The sequence below is a fragment of the Sipha flava genome, unplaced genomic scaffold, assembly GCF_003268045.1.
Source record: "Sipha flava isolate LNK unplaced genomic scaffold, YSA_version1 177_pilon_pilon, whole genome shotgun sequence".
NCBI classification, from domain to species: domain Eukaryota; kingdom Metazoa; phylum Arthropoda; class Insecta; order Hemiptera; family Aphididae; genus Sipha; species Sipha flava.
In genome coordinates, this window is record NW_020272091.1 from 425,414 (window position 1) to 441,803 (window position 16,390).

General features: G+C 29.6%; 1 protein-coding gene across 1 annotated transcript; it reads left to right on the forward strand.

Annotated features, from left to right (window-relative positions):
- Positions 1-8,599: 8,599 nt before the first annotated feature.
- On the forward strand, positions 8,600-16,187 carry LOC112680552 (tyrosine-protein kinase CSK). Its single transcript, XM_025550675.1, has 11 exons — positions 8,600-9,037; positions 9,393-9,514; positions 9,598-9,767; positions 10,035-10,254; positions 13,957-14,091; positions 14,154-14,290; positions 14,368-14,529; positions 15,453-15,648; positions 15,721-15,807; positions 15,882-15,974; positions 16,043-16,187. Exons 2-11 carry the CDS (start codon positions 9,464-9,466, stop codon positions 16,127-16,129), a joined length of 1,338 nt encoding a protein of 445 aa, XP_025406460.1. The 5' UTR covers positions 8,600-9,037; positions 9,393-9,463; the 3' UTR covers positions 16,130-16,187.
- Positions 16,188-16,390: the final 203 nt, after the last annotated feature.

Sequence of the window (16,390 nt, forward strand, 5' to 3'; positions counted from 1 at the left end):
TCCACGAAATTTGACTTCACGACAAACCCTTACTAGTGAGTATCTTACAATCAATCCATCTTATATGGTATAAACATTGTACGTGTATTACGGCTTCGATATAAAACGTTTGGGTCGTATAATTTGATAAATAAAGTTTTAGGGGGTTTTGGAAAGGGGCAGTTTGATCATCGGACCGTTAAATGCAATCGGTTTTGCTTGATCAGTTATATCTATAATGCACCCGTGTGTGTATGCTCGTGTTTGTACGTAAAACTTCGACACTTGTATGTATTTTAAGACTTTTTTTTTAAACAATTTGTTTTTATCTTTTGCAAATGTACGTAATAATATCATCTACTGCGTTGTATTATATTGATATAAATGCACGTGGAGCTGCTACAGCGAGGAAGTCCCGTCTGCGGATTGGAGCTTGGGATACGTATTTAATGGAATTTGGTCGTAGCACACCTGCTACCAATCCTGCGCGACCCCATCTCGCGCTTTATCCTGTATAATTCAAAGTTTTCCACCGGATCGATGGCGGTTGTTCGTCGAATGAACGGTAAAATATGTTTAACAATGGAAATGTAACATTATGTTTATGTACCGGATGATCCGTTTGACTGGTCGCATACAGGTACTCTTCGAAAATATTGCATTACTGCCATTAAGCACATTTATAAACATTATAGGTACTCGACTAATAACGGTTTATTATTTTAGACGTAGTAGGTACCTACTATAAAATACATTGCGTCCGTAAATACGTCGAATACTAAACTAGTGTTATTTTAACTTTTGAGCACCGCCCTGGTCTGGCCTGCTACGGCGAAAGCGGTCGGTATCTTCACGCTCATTTCACACGATTCACATTAATAAGTAAAATAATTTAGAGCTTTTTTGCACCATCCATACTAATATCATTCAATCAGTGTTGTGTAATATGGATAACATTGGACAGCTTACTTTTGTCTTGATTGTTATACATAGGTTTAGGAATCTTCGCTTATTTTACTCGACTTACGAATACAGTAAATAACAGTGTTTATTTCAAGGGGTGACCGAAGGGAGGTATTTACTTCCCCCAGAAGAAAAATGTATTCCACCTGAAAAAATGTATGTATTTATTTTTTAATTATTTACTCCTATGGCATATCGTACACCACATAACCTCCTAGAAGAGGTCTGAAGTAAACACTAGTAGGTATCTGGTATATAAAGAGACATGTAAAATTTACATTGTAAGTTTTTTTATCTTAAAGTATCCATGAATTAGTAAAAAAAATTCTGATTTAAACCTGAACATTACAACTATAGAGAATTTTAATTTTTATCTATTTTACTCATTACAAATAAAATCTACGATGTGTTAATCTCGGATTATACTTTCAATCTTATAAGAGATGAGATACTGTATCTATATAGGTTATGTTTATGTTGTGCAGATTTACAACTCGAAAGTTATTGATATAATATGTTCAGTGTTATAAATATGTTTTTGTTGTAATTTAAAAAGTCTTTTTCAAATATGGAAATAGTTTGCGTTTTCAACAATATTTATATTTTATTGCACTATTTATTATAGTCATAAATATTTATCGAACTCCTTTCCCCGGTGCACATCACATTTAGATGACGTTCCCATGCTTTGTATTTGCACATTATTCTAATAAGTAATATCTATTATACAATTTATGTGCTATAATTTGTTTCGTTTCTATTTGGGGTATATACGCGAACCATGGGCGCCCGCAGAAAATTTATCAGGAGGGGCATGATTAAATCAAACACTAAAAAGTACCTATATTAAAAAATGTATTCTTAGCAAACAATAAAATATGTCAGAATTATTATGTAGGTACACTTTAGTCGTTCTTCAATAAAAATTGGCGTCTTCACAGTTGCTCAATTGCAAACCTTGTTATAAACTGTTCAATTAATTTTTTCCAGAGGGGGAAAATGTCCCGTCTTGCCCCCTCCCCCTCTGGGCGCCCATGAACCGAACGTAATAAGTCATTCATGTTCCCCGCAATTAATGGTTTTCTTATTATTAATATTACAATGAAACCTATATATAATGGACAGTCGTGGAACCAAAAAATAATTGTCCTATATAAACAAGCTTCAGTATTTTAAAAGTTAAACTAATCTATACACGTATTTGTTTAATGAAAAATTAAAACGTTGTGTGTATATTATAATATTGTAGTATTATTATACTATTATATTATTATTATAAATATTATTATATTATGCATATACATAATAAATTTAATTTTAATATTTCTTAAAAAATGAAAGTATTGATGTTTGTTTTTTTAACTTCGATTTGGTCATTTCCTAGCTCATAACGAATAATTCATTCATTCACGTGTAAAAACCCTTTTCCATCACCTTTATTCAAATAAAACATCTTCCGACGAATAAGCTACTCTGTATAATTGCTTTTGAATAATTTTCAAACTTCTTGATTTCAGAATATTCTGGTTGGTCATCAGTTTGTTACACATCATCGGCTTCCAGTGAATTTAATTCAGGGCAAATTTTAACTTAAATCATTCATATTAGATTGCATTTTAAAGTTATGATATCTAAGGACGAGAGTTTTTTTATTTTTTGTGTTTTGATTTAAGCATAATATATGCATAATATTATACAATATTTAATTAAAATTCTATAAAAAGAGATGTATGTAAACTTTGATACATATAATATGCATAAAGTATAATAATAGTATGTAAATATATGAAAGAAGATTCTCTAGAGCACGCATGAATATTAGTACTCGTTTACGAATTGTATTATTGAAATGCGATGAGTTCCCACTTTATCGAGCGATCACTCAAACTAAATTAACTGTATACACTCACATACAGACATACATATTCGCTCACAAACACATACAAGATCGCGCATTCGTTCATATGTGGGGTGTGGAAAATAGATAGACGTAAGTGTGAACAATAGCGAGAACGTTCGAACGAATCCCTGAGGAGACGTCCGCACGTACACGACTAATATATATATGGTATAGACAGACACGTGCAGGACTGCATCAGCAGCTCGTTTACAAGCTAGTTACACGGATCGACGCGGACGGACCTTTATAAACCGAATTGGATTAGAAAAACGAGCAACAAGAGGATGTAATACGTATTTCAATAATGTAATTATCTTTGTGTCTAAAATCTAATTAGCAGGTCCACATTGCTGAGCGTGGTAATTATTACTAATAACCGATAGTTGTACGCAGAATCTTGTAGTGGTTTTGATCCGATTCCGTGTGTATGATAAATGCTGATGCTCGATATTAAATTTCCAATCTAGTAGACGACGAAACAGCATTCTTTAATATGAACATTTAAGGGTAGATATACTTTATGAACAGAGTATTATGTATATTTGTGTACTTATACGACTTAAATGATTCAATTAATACTTGGAAACATATGAATTTATCATAGGAGGTGGTTATATGTTATTCTATTTAGTATATACTACAAATTAATTTAATTATTGTTAGAGGTAATATATATTTCACTATAGAACAAATGCTTCGATCTGTTTCAGTTTCAAAAAATGTCATTCGTCTACAATTTTATGGATTTTATACATTTAGGTTGTACATATATACATTGGTACAACTAGACACTTGGAGACCCTAAAGTCAAATATAAAATGAGGCCCCCTAACTAAAAATGTAAATGGTCTAAAAAACATCCCGTTAAAAATTTCATAAAATTCAAAATAATTCTATAAACTACTTTTTTTTAAAAAATATTATAAACTTTTAAGGTAAAATTAGTATAAATATTTAAAGAGCTCTTTGTAAGAAACCATATACAAAATGCTTAAACTAAGTTTAATTACTGTTATTAGTAAACGTCCCCATGACAATCGTCGAGTCGCGATAACGAATTACAATAAACAGGGATAAAATTGGATATTTAAAATACTATACTTGACTCCCATTTATTATTTAGTCATGGTAAAATAATTTTATAATATTATTAAATCAATAACTCGTAGTTTAATATACTCTATAGGATATTAAAATTTACAATAACAGTAACAGTTTTATTACAGTACAAATATATAATTTTAAGCTATACGTAGATGTTTGTAGTAAAATATAAGAAAAAAACCAATTTTATTGTTTGTTCGCTGAGCAACCACTTGGATTATTAGGGGGCCCCCGATAAATCCGGTGCCCTAAAATTTCACTTTGCCAACTTACCCGCTAGTTGCGCCACTTCATATTTATTTATCAAATTTACATTTTATTTTTTTATCAATGTCTATACAAGTATCTGTTGAACCTAAACCACTGTATTTTTCAACTAATCGATAATAATGAATGTACGTTATTTTTAATTCTGTACATTAATGATCTGAGAAAATGAAAACACACTGCAGCTTATAATATAATTTTTGTTAAATAAATAGTAAGATTTTAATTTTTTGTCAACAGTTCTTATTAAATGCAATAAAAATACTAAATCTTTACTTATTAATATAAACATTATACATACGTAGTGTAGGATTTAGGAGGAGGACAAGTGAGTATGCTTGCTCCAGGCACTGTTGGTATAAGGGCATTCTAAAGTTAAATATTCTTGTATTATTTTTTATTATTATATAATCAATCAAAAAAAAATGTAAGTACGGGTTCGAATTGGGCCGGCGAGCTACCGAGAAAATCTCGGTGGGCTGCTCATGGATGTTTGGGCAGTTATTTTTTTTTACTATAATGAAAAGATAATACAAACATTAGTATAACATAGAATTTAATTTAATTATTTAATTGTACAGTTGAAATAGTTGTAGTCAAACCGCAAAATTAGAATGCGGTTATTTCCAAAGCATTTTGTATTGGCACATTTATTTGTATAACAAGTCGACAACCCGTATAAAATATTTGTTCTTTATTATTACGCGTGAATCAATAATTGAGTAAAAATAAAAATAAAATAATATGTGTAATATAGTGTACTGTTCTAACAGCTCATATATATCTTAAAATATTTACGTCTACAACTACAGATTCTTTGTACCGTCAAATCAAAAATATGCATGTCACACAAGCATTTAACATGATTGAAAAAACTGTTACTATATTGAAAAAAAATTAAGATAATTGAAAAAAAAATGTTCAGTCAATGAATAATTGTATACAATAACGTAATGCAATGTTTTAAAATTGCATTTTTAAAAATTGTTCAAATATAACACCAGGAAGTATTCTGAGTTGAATGATTACATACATAAATGGCCAACGATTAAGTTAATTACCGTTGGATATAATACAAATACTTTCAGAAAATGAAAAAGTTACCATTGAATAATCGCAGAAATTATAAAAATTGCATATTGTGCGTGTCGACGAAAACTTTCAATTTTTAATATATACGAGTACCTAATCATAGTAAAATCCAAATATTTTACTATAATATGTAAATATTAATAATAATTAAATATCATTAAAAAAAAAAATCTGTGTGGGGGGGGGTGAAAACCCCTTACACCCTCCCCGTAACTACGCCCCTACTTATACTTGTTTGACTAAGATATGAATACTATTTGTACAGTAAAAATATTCAAATTTGCATCTTATGTTACGACAAATGAGATTATAAAATAATTTTGTATAAAAAGCTAAGAGGACAAGCCCTCTTGAAGGTATGGTCACCATGGCTCTAGCCCTCCCTGCCCTACCCTCTTGTCAGTTTTGCGTGTATGAAGTATTGAAAAAATATGAACTATACTCGTCATCATACAGTAATTTATATTTAGCATATAAATTTGTTTTAACTCTTTCTTGTTCACAAGTTAAATATGAAACAATAATTTCTAAACTTAAATATATTTTAAACTGTTTAAGAAATTGTTAAAGTCGATCAAAATTAGAAATATTCTTATTGATGTCGGTTGAAAAAGATACCTAAGTAAACCTACGTATTGATAATGAAGCAGTAATTGACAGTGTTTATTTCAGACCTTCTATCCCGGGGGGGAAGGTTACAGTAGATTTACGAGGGGGCAGTGGCGTAATTGTGGGAGGGCAAGGGGGGACAAGTGTCCCTCTGACAATTTTTTGAGAGATAAAGGTATAATTTTGCCCCCCCCCCCCAGATAATCCAATAGTACAAATAGCACCTTTTATTAATGAACTCTTATGGGTATTATTTAACAATATTGGTACCTAGTACCTGCTACTTACAATTTATGTTTATCTAAACCATAAAATAAGTTAAAATACTTATGTAAAATAAAACAATTAGATATAGTATATAAAATACATACGATAAAAATATGTTTTAACTTTTGAGAAGGATGGGTGTCAGGGTTTTGGTAATAATAAATATATTATATTTCCCCCTTTAGATTTTTTCCCAATTACGCCACTGCGAGGGGGTATGCCTTAGAAATAAATATTAAAGGGAAGTAAAAGTATCGTTTTAAGCTCAATTTAACGGTATTAAATAGATACCTACAAATACGTAAATTCTTAAAAAAACTAACTTTGGTTGATTGAATAAAAAAAAAAAATAGTACAAATATTTAACATACATACGTTAATAACTACTACCATTGATTAAATATACATATTGAATACACATTTACATAATAAATAATATAATATAAAAAAATATAAAAAAAAAAAATAATAAAATATAATATAATATAAATATACATATTATTATACAAAATATACAATATACATATATGTATATTTAAATCAATGCTACTACATTACTATACTATTAATAATATTCCATCATGCTAAATCATATATATTTACTATATTATTAATACAATTATATGTAGTTTACGTAATAATAACATACATTTTGTCGGGGGGGGGGGTATACATTTTTCCCGGGGTTATTACCGCTCTCCACCCCCCGGCCATCCCCTTGAAATAAACACTGATTGACATTGTGCCTCAACAAAATCGTTTAATGTCCAATTCCTTGAAATTATAAATTAATTAATATTGTATAAGATAGTTAATTTATAATCACAAATGTTTTATTGCAATAGGAATGTATTTTTCATTAATATAATTTAATATTTTTTATGAAAAAAAAAGACACCGAAGTTTTAAATAATATTGTGCACTAACATCGTCTACTTTTACCTAAACGAGTAATTTTTATCTATTTTGAATTGGTTGTAGAATAAATATTACCTAATAAATGTAGTTTATACTGATTTTACTTATCTAAAATGTGGAGATATAATCATGAAGTTAGTAATTTATTAATTTACAACAAAATTGTTTTAAGAATTAAGAATAAGTCTAAATATTTAAAAGTTTAATTAAATGCTTAATAAACATGACAACAATTATAATAGATAAAAATGCAAGCATTTCTTTTTGGGAAAAATGTATATTTTTCAATGTAACCATGGGTAGCATAATTTTTTGTTTGTTTTGATTATATATTGCTTAAAATAAAGCAAAAAGATTTTTAAGTGTTTTTATTTTTACATGGCAATAGAGAGGTAATTAAATAAAACAAGAATTAATAATAAATTATTATAATTTTATATGATATTGGTAAGATATTACATAAGAATAAACTATTCTTCTTGACGCCCTACGTAATAATTATAAAATTACGTACAGAGACACTGATTTAGGTATGCTGTAAAACCATTACTATTGTATGTCAAATAATAATTCGTTTAAAGTGAAAATGTTCGAAAATTAAAAGACAACTATTACTTTTGCGTTTTCCTAAACATACACTAATTGAGAGTAAATCGTGCTTACAATATGGAATTAAATAGGAAAAAAAAAACATAAATTGTCTTGTTAAAAATAGTTTTTCGACATGTTACGTCGTCGCGAAACATTCGTACCTGGATAATATATACCACATAAAAAAACTAGTCATTACAAAACAATTAGCCGTCTGCGACGGTACGTAGTGGCACGAGCCGGACGACTCTTTCGCACACGAGCTCGACGATTCGTGTGTGTGTGGCACCGGGTTTGTACATAAACCGTTGAACTCTCATACATGACGCGTCATGCAAGTATGCGCGCCTAACGCGAATTACAATAATATGCGTAATGCAAACAATTCTAATCGATTTATCATTAGAAACTCCGCGGAGAAGGGAAAGAAAACCCGAGCGCAGAAAAAAAAAATTGATTCCGAGTACGATGAGAAATGTCGTCATCGGTAGTCGTTCGAATTGCACATCCAAAACCTTGGTAAAGCGTCGGCCGTCATCAACGCTCGTGATTATCGCATACAACAATACGTTCACGAACAAAATATTGTGTTGTGCAGCTTCTCATCTCGTCCCCACGGCCACGTTTTTACATCGGGAACGATCGAGGTTTCGGTACACGACCCTTCTAGCCGGCGAAGGACGATCGTCGTCCCCTACACTGTGCGTTTCGGTCTTCACTCTCTCGAAACTTGTACCTACTTCCGACAGTGTTACCATTTGTTCGTCGGTGGCGTTTCCGTCCGTAGGTAGTGGGGGCGACCACGTCCGTGCCTGTTGTATCGTCGTCGTTGGTAGATGAAGGGGGGGGGGGGGAAGGGTAAGCCATGCGCTGGCGACGGTATTATTGTACTGCGTTGTTTATACTCCTTGTCCGTCCATCCGTGTGTTTACCAATCCGTCGTCATTATCAACGCGTATCGTCCGATTATCATTTTCATTGCCAATAATAATAATAATAATAATAGTAATAGTAATAATAAATAATAGTCAATCGAGTTCGTTTTGCGCGTCCGCCGTTCGACTTTCGTTGTTACCGCAATATTTACTACTGTCATCGTTCGGCAGATTTCACTTCGTCCGATCGAAATCGGTTCTCCTCGTATCGAAACTAGCACGCGCGAGACTGGTTTGGTGCCATCGTCGCAGTCGTCACCGCCAACGCCGTTGATGCATTTGAAACAATATGATGTTAATGTTGAACTCACGCGTACGATTTAACTGAAATTTTTGACAACAATCACTGTTATGACGACGCGATCGCTTTTCATCATTATAATCAATATTAACCGTCCGCGGTGAGCAACCGGTAAGATTTACTCGTTCGATATGGGCACATCTATATCATCGCTGCACTTAAATCCTATTGGTTTATAAACAATATTAATGTTTGTTTGGTCGTTCCGATTTAATAAGATTTATGTGTAAGGAGCGTTGGTCGATTATCTTTAATTTTTTAATTACATGCACCAGATGATAGAGAGTTCATAGATCAGTGTAGGTGTGTATCATTTAAAGGTGGGTGTGTATGAGTGTATGTGTGTGATGATTCATGTCTGCTGCAAAGTGTACCAATCTTAATGTTGCAATAGGAAACTACCAACAATATATTTATGTATTGTTTTGGTTTATCTAATGATTGTTATATTGTTATGTATGTACAGATAAATCAGTCATTATTTGCAATGTTCTGTTGGAGATAGATCGGATCAAATGATCGTTGGCCAATTGTTAAATGAACACTGGAGAAATGGATCATGGGTATCAGAATACTGGCAGAACCCATGTAAGTTAAAATTTAAATTTTTGATTCAAATTTATAATTTCCTGGATACATTTCATTTTGATCAAATCATTGATAAATAATAGTTTGGAACAAATTCTCAACAACTGGTAACACACTCATTTTGCGATCGAGCATCTCCAGTATCTCCCATTACAAACATTGGAAGTTATACTCCTTTTGTACAACATACAAAAGATGACAATAATATGAATTCATTACAACGTAAAGCGCAAGTCAAATTAAATGCTATGCCGTGAGTATAATTTAAAAATTATTTTTATATATAAATCATTATTTTAATGGTCATGATTATAGTTTTCATAATACAACTCCCATATTTAATATAATATATAGTTTAGTATCAATATTAATTTTTAAACGTTTATGAGGCAGATACTTCAAATAATGTAAGTCAGTCTTTACCAGTATACTGTTAACCAATTTCTTATAAATTATATTTAAATATAATTGTATTATTTGTATAAATGTTTTTTTTATCTATTTATTTAATTAATTTCAGATGGTTTCATGGAAAAATATCAAGAGAAACAGCGGAAGATTTGTTAACACCAAAAGAAAACGGATTATTTTTAGTTAGAGAGTCTACAAACTATCCAGGAGATTATACACTTTGTGTTTGTTACCTTGGTAAAGTTGAACATTATAGAGTAAAATATAAGGACAATCAACTTACCATTGATGATGAAGAATTTTTTGAAAATCTATCTCAATTGGTCGAAGTAAGTTAATCTTAAGTTATAAAAATTATTTAGAGACCTTAGTTGTATTTTCAAAGTATTTAATCTTCTTAATTTCTATAATTTCAAATAATTGTATATAATGTCTAAATATATATAAAATTTGTCTGCTAAGTTAGGGTGACCATGTTAAAAAAATAAGAAAACGGGATAGCTGTTACTCCCCCCCCCCCCGAAAAAACCTCATTTATATACTTCACACATATGCACACAAATTTCGAGAGTTAAAGTCCAAATCTCTGTCGTATAAACAATTATTTTCTTTTTACTTTACCGTTTTTTAGTAAAATAACCTAATTAATAAATAATAAAATATTTTCTTTTAATTATTATTAAATATTTTCTCTTAATCATTCATCAAACAACACAATGTAACATTTCAAAACTATTATCATTTTTTAAACAATTAAAAAAAATTTCATTTTTAATATTATAATTAAAGTATTAAACAATTTTGTATTGTTACATATAATGACTTACATTTTTTTAACAAAAATCAGGAAAATTATACAGTATCAGCTATCTCCATTATTTATGATTTTTGTAAGCCTTTTTCTACACATTCCACTGTTTTCTTGTACTTTTCCGAAAAATTTATTGAATTTGACAATTTCGGGTGTTTCAAAAGGAATTCATAAAATTGTGAACAAGTTAAATTTTTAAAGTGTATTTTGGTAATTATTATCAATCTAAGAGTTTCGATATTAAAATAAATGATATAATAAACAATATGGAAATAACGGAATTAAAACGGGACAGTTTTCTAAAAATGGGGAAAAAAGCGTCCCATTCGAAGTTTGTCTGGACAATGGGATGTGATGATCAAAAAAGGGACAATCCCATTTTAAACAGGATGTCTGGTCACCTAATGCTAAGTACCAATAAACCAACAATTTTTAATTTTTTTCAGTATAAAAGTTTTACTGAAAATGTTGGCATCTAAACTTAATGATAATTATAATATAGTTTGACATTTATAATATTTGCATCTATTTAAAAAAAATAAAAATCTAATATTAATGAGGTGTAAGTTAATAACTAATTAAGTATGAAATGCAATAGAGAATCATAGATTAAAGTTGAAAGCTCTAGTTATGTTGTGGATGACCCCATTTGAGTTGACAGTGTTGGAGAAAATTAGATTAGTGATTAAATTGTGTTCCTATTGATTTGGACAGTTGTGTTTTAAATTTAATCAATAATATTTTTTTTACGAGTTTTGATGTTGAAAATTTGAAAATCAAAATAAAGACAATGGTTTCTGATGAACCATGGAGCGTTTGATGTAATTCATAAAATTATAGATTGAAATATTTGTATTTTGTTAACATGGGTATTTGAGGCAACTCCCCAAACTGGTGATGCATAGAGTTTGAGGAGACGTAGCAGATGCTTATAAAGTAATAAGGAACATTTCCAACTTAACTTGGTATGTCAATTTAAAAGAGGGTATAACATCTTAATTCTTTGATAACCTTGTTGTAGTTTGCTCGCTATATAAGAGTTCTAGGTGAGTTTTTCGTCAAGAATATCACCAAGGTATTTGATTTTTGGCAACCAATTAATATTTTTTCTGTATATATTGAAAGGATTTAGAGGACGTTTAAATGTAAACAGCACTACATGGCTTTTTGATGGATTAAAAACAATACGCCATTTTTTTGCCCAGCTATCTATTTTATCTAGGTGTTCTTGTATGTTTCTTTTTATTTATATTAGTTCTTTTGAGGTTGAGTAGAAAACATTGTCATCAGAGTATAATGCAAGATTAATTTTTTCATTTAATAGATTAGATAGAAATATCTATTAAACAATAATAGTGCTGATTTTAAGCCCTGTAGAACTCCTGGATTAATTGTTTTAAAAATACTTCATTAGCATGCTCTGTAAAAGTCCTATCTGTTATAAATTATTGTATTATATTAAATAAGGCTAAAAGGATGTTTAGTTTTTTTAATTTTGAAAAGGAGACCTTTATGCAAGACTATCAAATGTTTATGTAACATCTAAGAATACAGCACTGGTGTATGAGAGATTTTAAAATCCTGTATCTATGTGTTCTGTCAGGCGAAAAAATTGTTGTGTTGAGTGATTAGGCTTGAAGCTGAATTGATAGTGGGGAATAGCATCTATTGCGCAAATGTATTTTGAAAGTCTAATATACCTATATTATTTTATTATTTTTTAAAAAATTTATATTTTGTTGATAGTAGACTAATTGGTTGATAACTTGCCAGGTTAGACTACGGTTACTATGTATGCGAGTTCTAACGAATTCGGACGAAAAAGTCAAACTTGTTTGAATGCTCAACTGTTTCTGACGACGTCGTGTATGTTGTGACGTACTTAACGCTACCAGTGTAAACAATCTCATTGAAAAACAGGCGTTTGTGTGTTTTGATGAATACGTCAGAACAATTATTTGTCAGAACTCGCATACATAGTAACTGTAGCCATACTTTTATCTTATCTTTGTTTTTTTATCATAGTAACAACTGCTTTTTTCCACTCCTTAGGAAAGAGACCAGTTTTTAGAAGACAATTAAATATTTTTGTTAGGTATATAATAGCTTTTTTTGGTAGGTTTTTTATTATTGTGTTTAATTTTATCAAAATCAGGTGATTTTTTTTTTTTTTTGAAGTTCCATTATTAATTTTTGTATTTCATATTGAGGTAGTATAAGGTAGCATTTTTTGGAATGAGTAATCAGGTTCAGAATGAGTACAATTTACCATTAAATTTGTTTCAGTATCATCAGTATTAGATGTAGAAATATTTTTGAATGATTCTGCAAATAATTCACATTTTTCTTTTTCTGTATCAAAAATGTTGTTCTCATGTTTAAATGGAGATATTGTGTTAAATGATAAGTTAAATAATACATTTGTAGTTAACCATAGGTTATTATTTGCAGAAAGTATTGTTATTAAGTAATTTTGATAATAATTAATGCAATGTTCTTCTAATATTATTATGACTTTTTTGTTAAGCGGCTTAATTCTTTTCGATAATTTGGATCCCTGTTTAGCTGTCAAAGCCATCTGATTTTGTGTTTTAATTTCATCATGTTTAATATCATAGAAGTATTCTGATTATTATTATTTATAAAAATTGGTTTCTTATTTTGTGTGGTACAATTTTGAGCAGCTTAATAGATTGTATCTTGGATATGTTTTATTGAATTTAGAGCCAAGTTTTGATTGGTTATCTGTTCAAGAATAATCAATTTTTTAGAGAAAATATTTTTTAATTTATTTCAGTTTGGGCGACTAATTATTAAATTGTTATTCAGTATATTTATGGTGGAAGAACAAAACATTGTGATTTTAACAGAGATATGATCAGAATCTAGTTCAAATAAGGGTGTTTGCTTAAAATGGAGTGTTCTTGACTTGAGGTGCATTATTTAAAGTATGTCTGGATTTCTATTTATGTCATATGGATGTACATATGTGTTTATAGTGCTGAAATAAGAGTGGATGCCTTTGATAGGTATTTATATAATTTTTTTCCATTTGAATTCGTTACTCTATAGTTCCAACTAATATGCTTAGCATTTTAATCACCGATGATAATGATTTTTGTATTTAGATTTAGGACTAACCAACAATAAAACTACTCTCATGCAAAGATTGCGTGGATCACTTTCAACGCAATAATAATTTTTTTTTTCTTTACCTTAGCACTATCAAAATGATGCTGATGGACTTTGTACTCAATTAACTAAGAGTTTACCTAAAAAAGGTAAACAAGAGTTTTGCATTGATACAAAATCTTTTATTGATGCTGGATGGGTTATACAGGAACACGAATTACAGGTTTAGTAATAAACAACATTTTTTTGTTCACTTGCTAAATTAAATATATTATTAATATCTAGTTAAATGAAACAATTGGCAAAGGAGAATTTGGTGATGTTTTATTAGGAGTGTATAGAGGAGAAAAAGTTGCTGTAAAAATGCTTAAGGATTCTAGTTTAGAAGCTCAAAAATTTCTAACAGAAGCCTTACTTATGACGTAATTATTAGACTTTTTTTTTCCTTTTTTCATACATCATTTATTAATAATTTACAGCTAATATATTTGATTTTAAGGTCTTTGCGGCATGAAAATTTGGTCGAACTCCTTGGATTAGTATTGAATGAAAAACATTTGTTACTAGTCACTGAGTATATGGGTAAAGGAAGCCTTGTTGAATACTTACGTTCAAGAGGACGACTTCATGTTACAAAGAAAGATCAAATTAATTTTGCCGTGTAAGTTTTAAAATATTTCTTATTTTAATAATATTTTGATATTATAAATACAATTCAAATTTAAATATTATAAACATATTTTATTAACTTCTTTTTCTTCTTTTATACTACTGTAAAATTTACCTTTTAGCCTCATTGAAATTCTGTTATAGCATAAAACACCTGACATTTCTCCCCATTTCATTCAGCTGCACTTAATCCTATGTTTTACATCCATGCCAAAACCCCTGTCTCTTTGTACAAATGATTCTAAATATTTAAATTTCTTGACTTTACACTTATTGTCATTGGTCTCATCATACACTCAACTTCGTGGTATCTTTCTCCAAAGTCATACTCTATGTACGCTGTTTTATTTTTACTGATTCTCAATCCCTTTCCTTCAAGGGTTAGCCTTTACTCATCTAACCTATTAATTTCTTCCAGATTTTTTCCTACCAAAACTATATCATCAGCAAAAAACATACACCATGGTATCTTGCCTTGTATGTCTTTTGTAACTTCATCCATAACCACAGAAAGCAAATAAGGGCTTAGAGCTAACCCCCTTTGCACACCAAATTTTATGTTAGACTCTCCTGTTATTCCACATAAACTCTTTACATATGATCTCAAATTTTTATATATACCTCAAATCAAATTTATATATATTTTTGGAATCACTTTTCTCATTAATGCATACTTTAAAACTTCTCTTGGCATTCTGTCATACACCTTTTCTAAGTCCATAAACACCATGCATAATTTTTATTCAAATTACATAATTTTACTCAAACTTCTCTACTAGACATATTTCTCTAATTTTTTTTTAAATTAGTAAATATTAATACTTTTTTTGCTTTAAGAAATTTAAGTCAATTAATACATTTATTTTTCTTATGTTTGAAAATGTATTTATGTAATGTATGTTTAATTTGTTTTAGTGACACTTGTAGCGGTATGGAATATTTGGAGTATAGAAAAGTTGTGCATAGAGATTTAGCGGCTCGAAACGTATTAATATCAGAAGCAGGCGTTGCTAAAGTAGCAGATTTTGGATTAGCTCGAGAAGAAAATTATATTGTGGATGCTGGAAAATTGCCAATTAAGTGGACTGCTCCTGAAGCTCTCAGACAAGGGGTAACTTTATATGAAATCATAGTTAAACTTAATTATCACTTTTTTTTTTAACTTTTTTACTCATTGAATTAGATATTTTCTAATAAATCTGACATGTGGAGTTTTGGTGTTCTACTTTGGGAAATTTATTCTTTTGGCCGAGTCCCTTATTCCAGAATTGTAAGTGTTTTTGGTTATTGTTTTACTTGGAAAGAACTAATTTTAATCATCAACATTTATTTTATGTTTAATAGCCATTAATTGATGTAGTAAAACATGTAGAAAAAGGTTATCGTATGGAAGCTCCAGAGTGTTGTCCTCCAGAAATATATGAAATTATGAGACAAGTAAAACTTTAGATTCTAAAATTATCTTGATGTTTTTATTAATTAATATATGTTGTTTTTATTTATAGACTTGGGATTTATTGCCAGAAAGAAGACCGACATTTAAAGATGTTAAGACAAAATTAGCACAGCTAAAAGTTGTAACTGTTAATTAAAAGTTATATTGACTAATGTATACAAATATATTTGTGCACTAATTTAGTCAATATCTGTATATTATAAAATTTAATTTATCATATTTTTGAGCTAGTCTTTATTTTATTATTATTCAGTATTTTTATTCTTTAATGTTTTTTATTGCATACTTTTTATTCATAATATATTTAAATAAATGCATTTAGTATTGGTTGAGGTAAAATTAAAAACTATTCAACCAAGTTACATTACTTTTTTAAGTACAATATTAAAGCATTAGT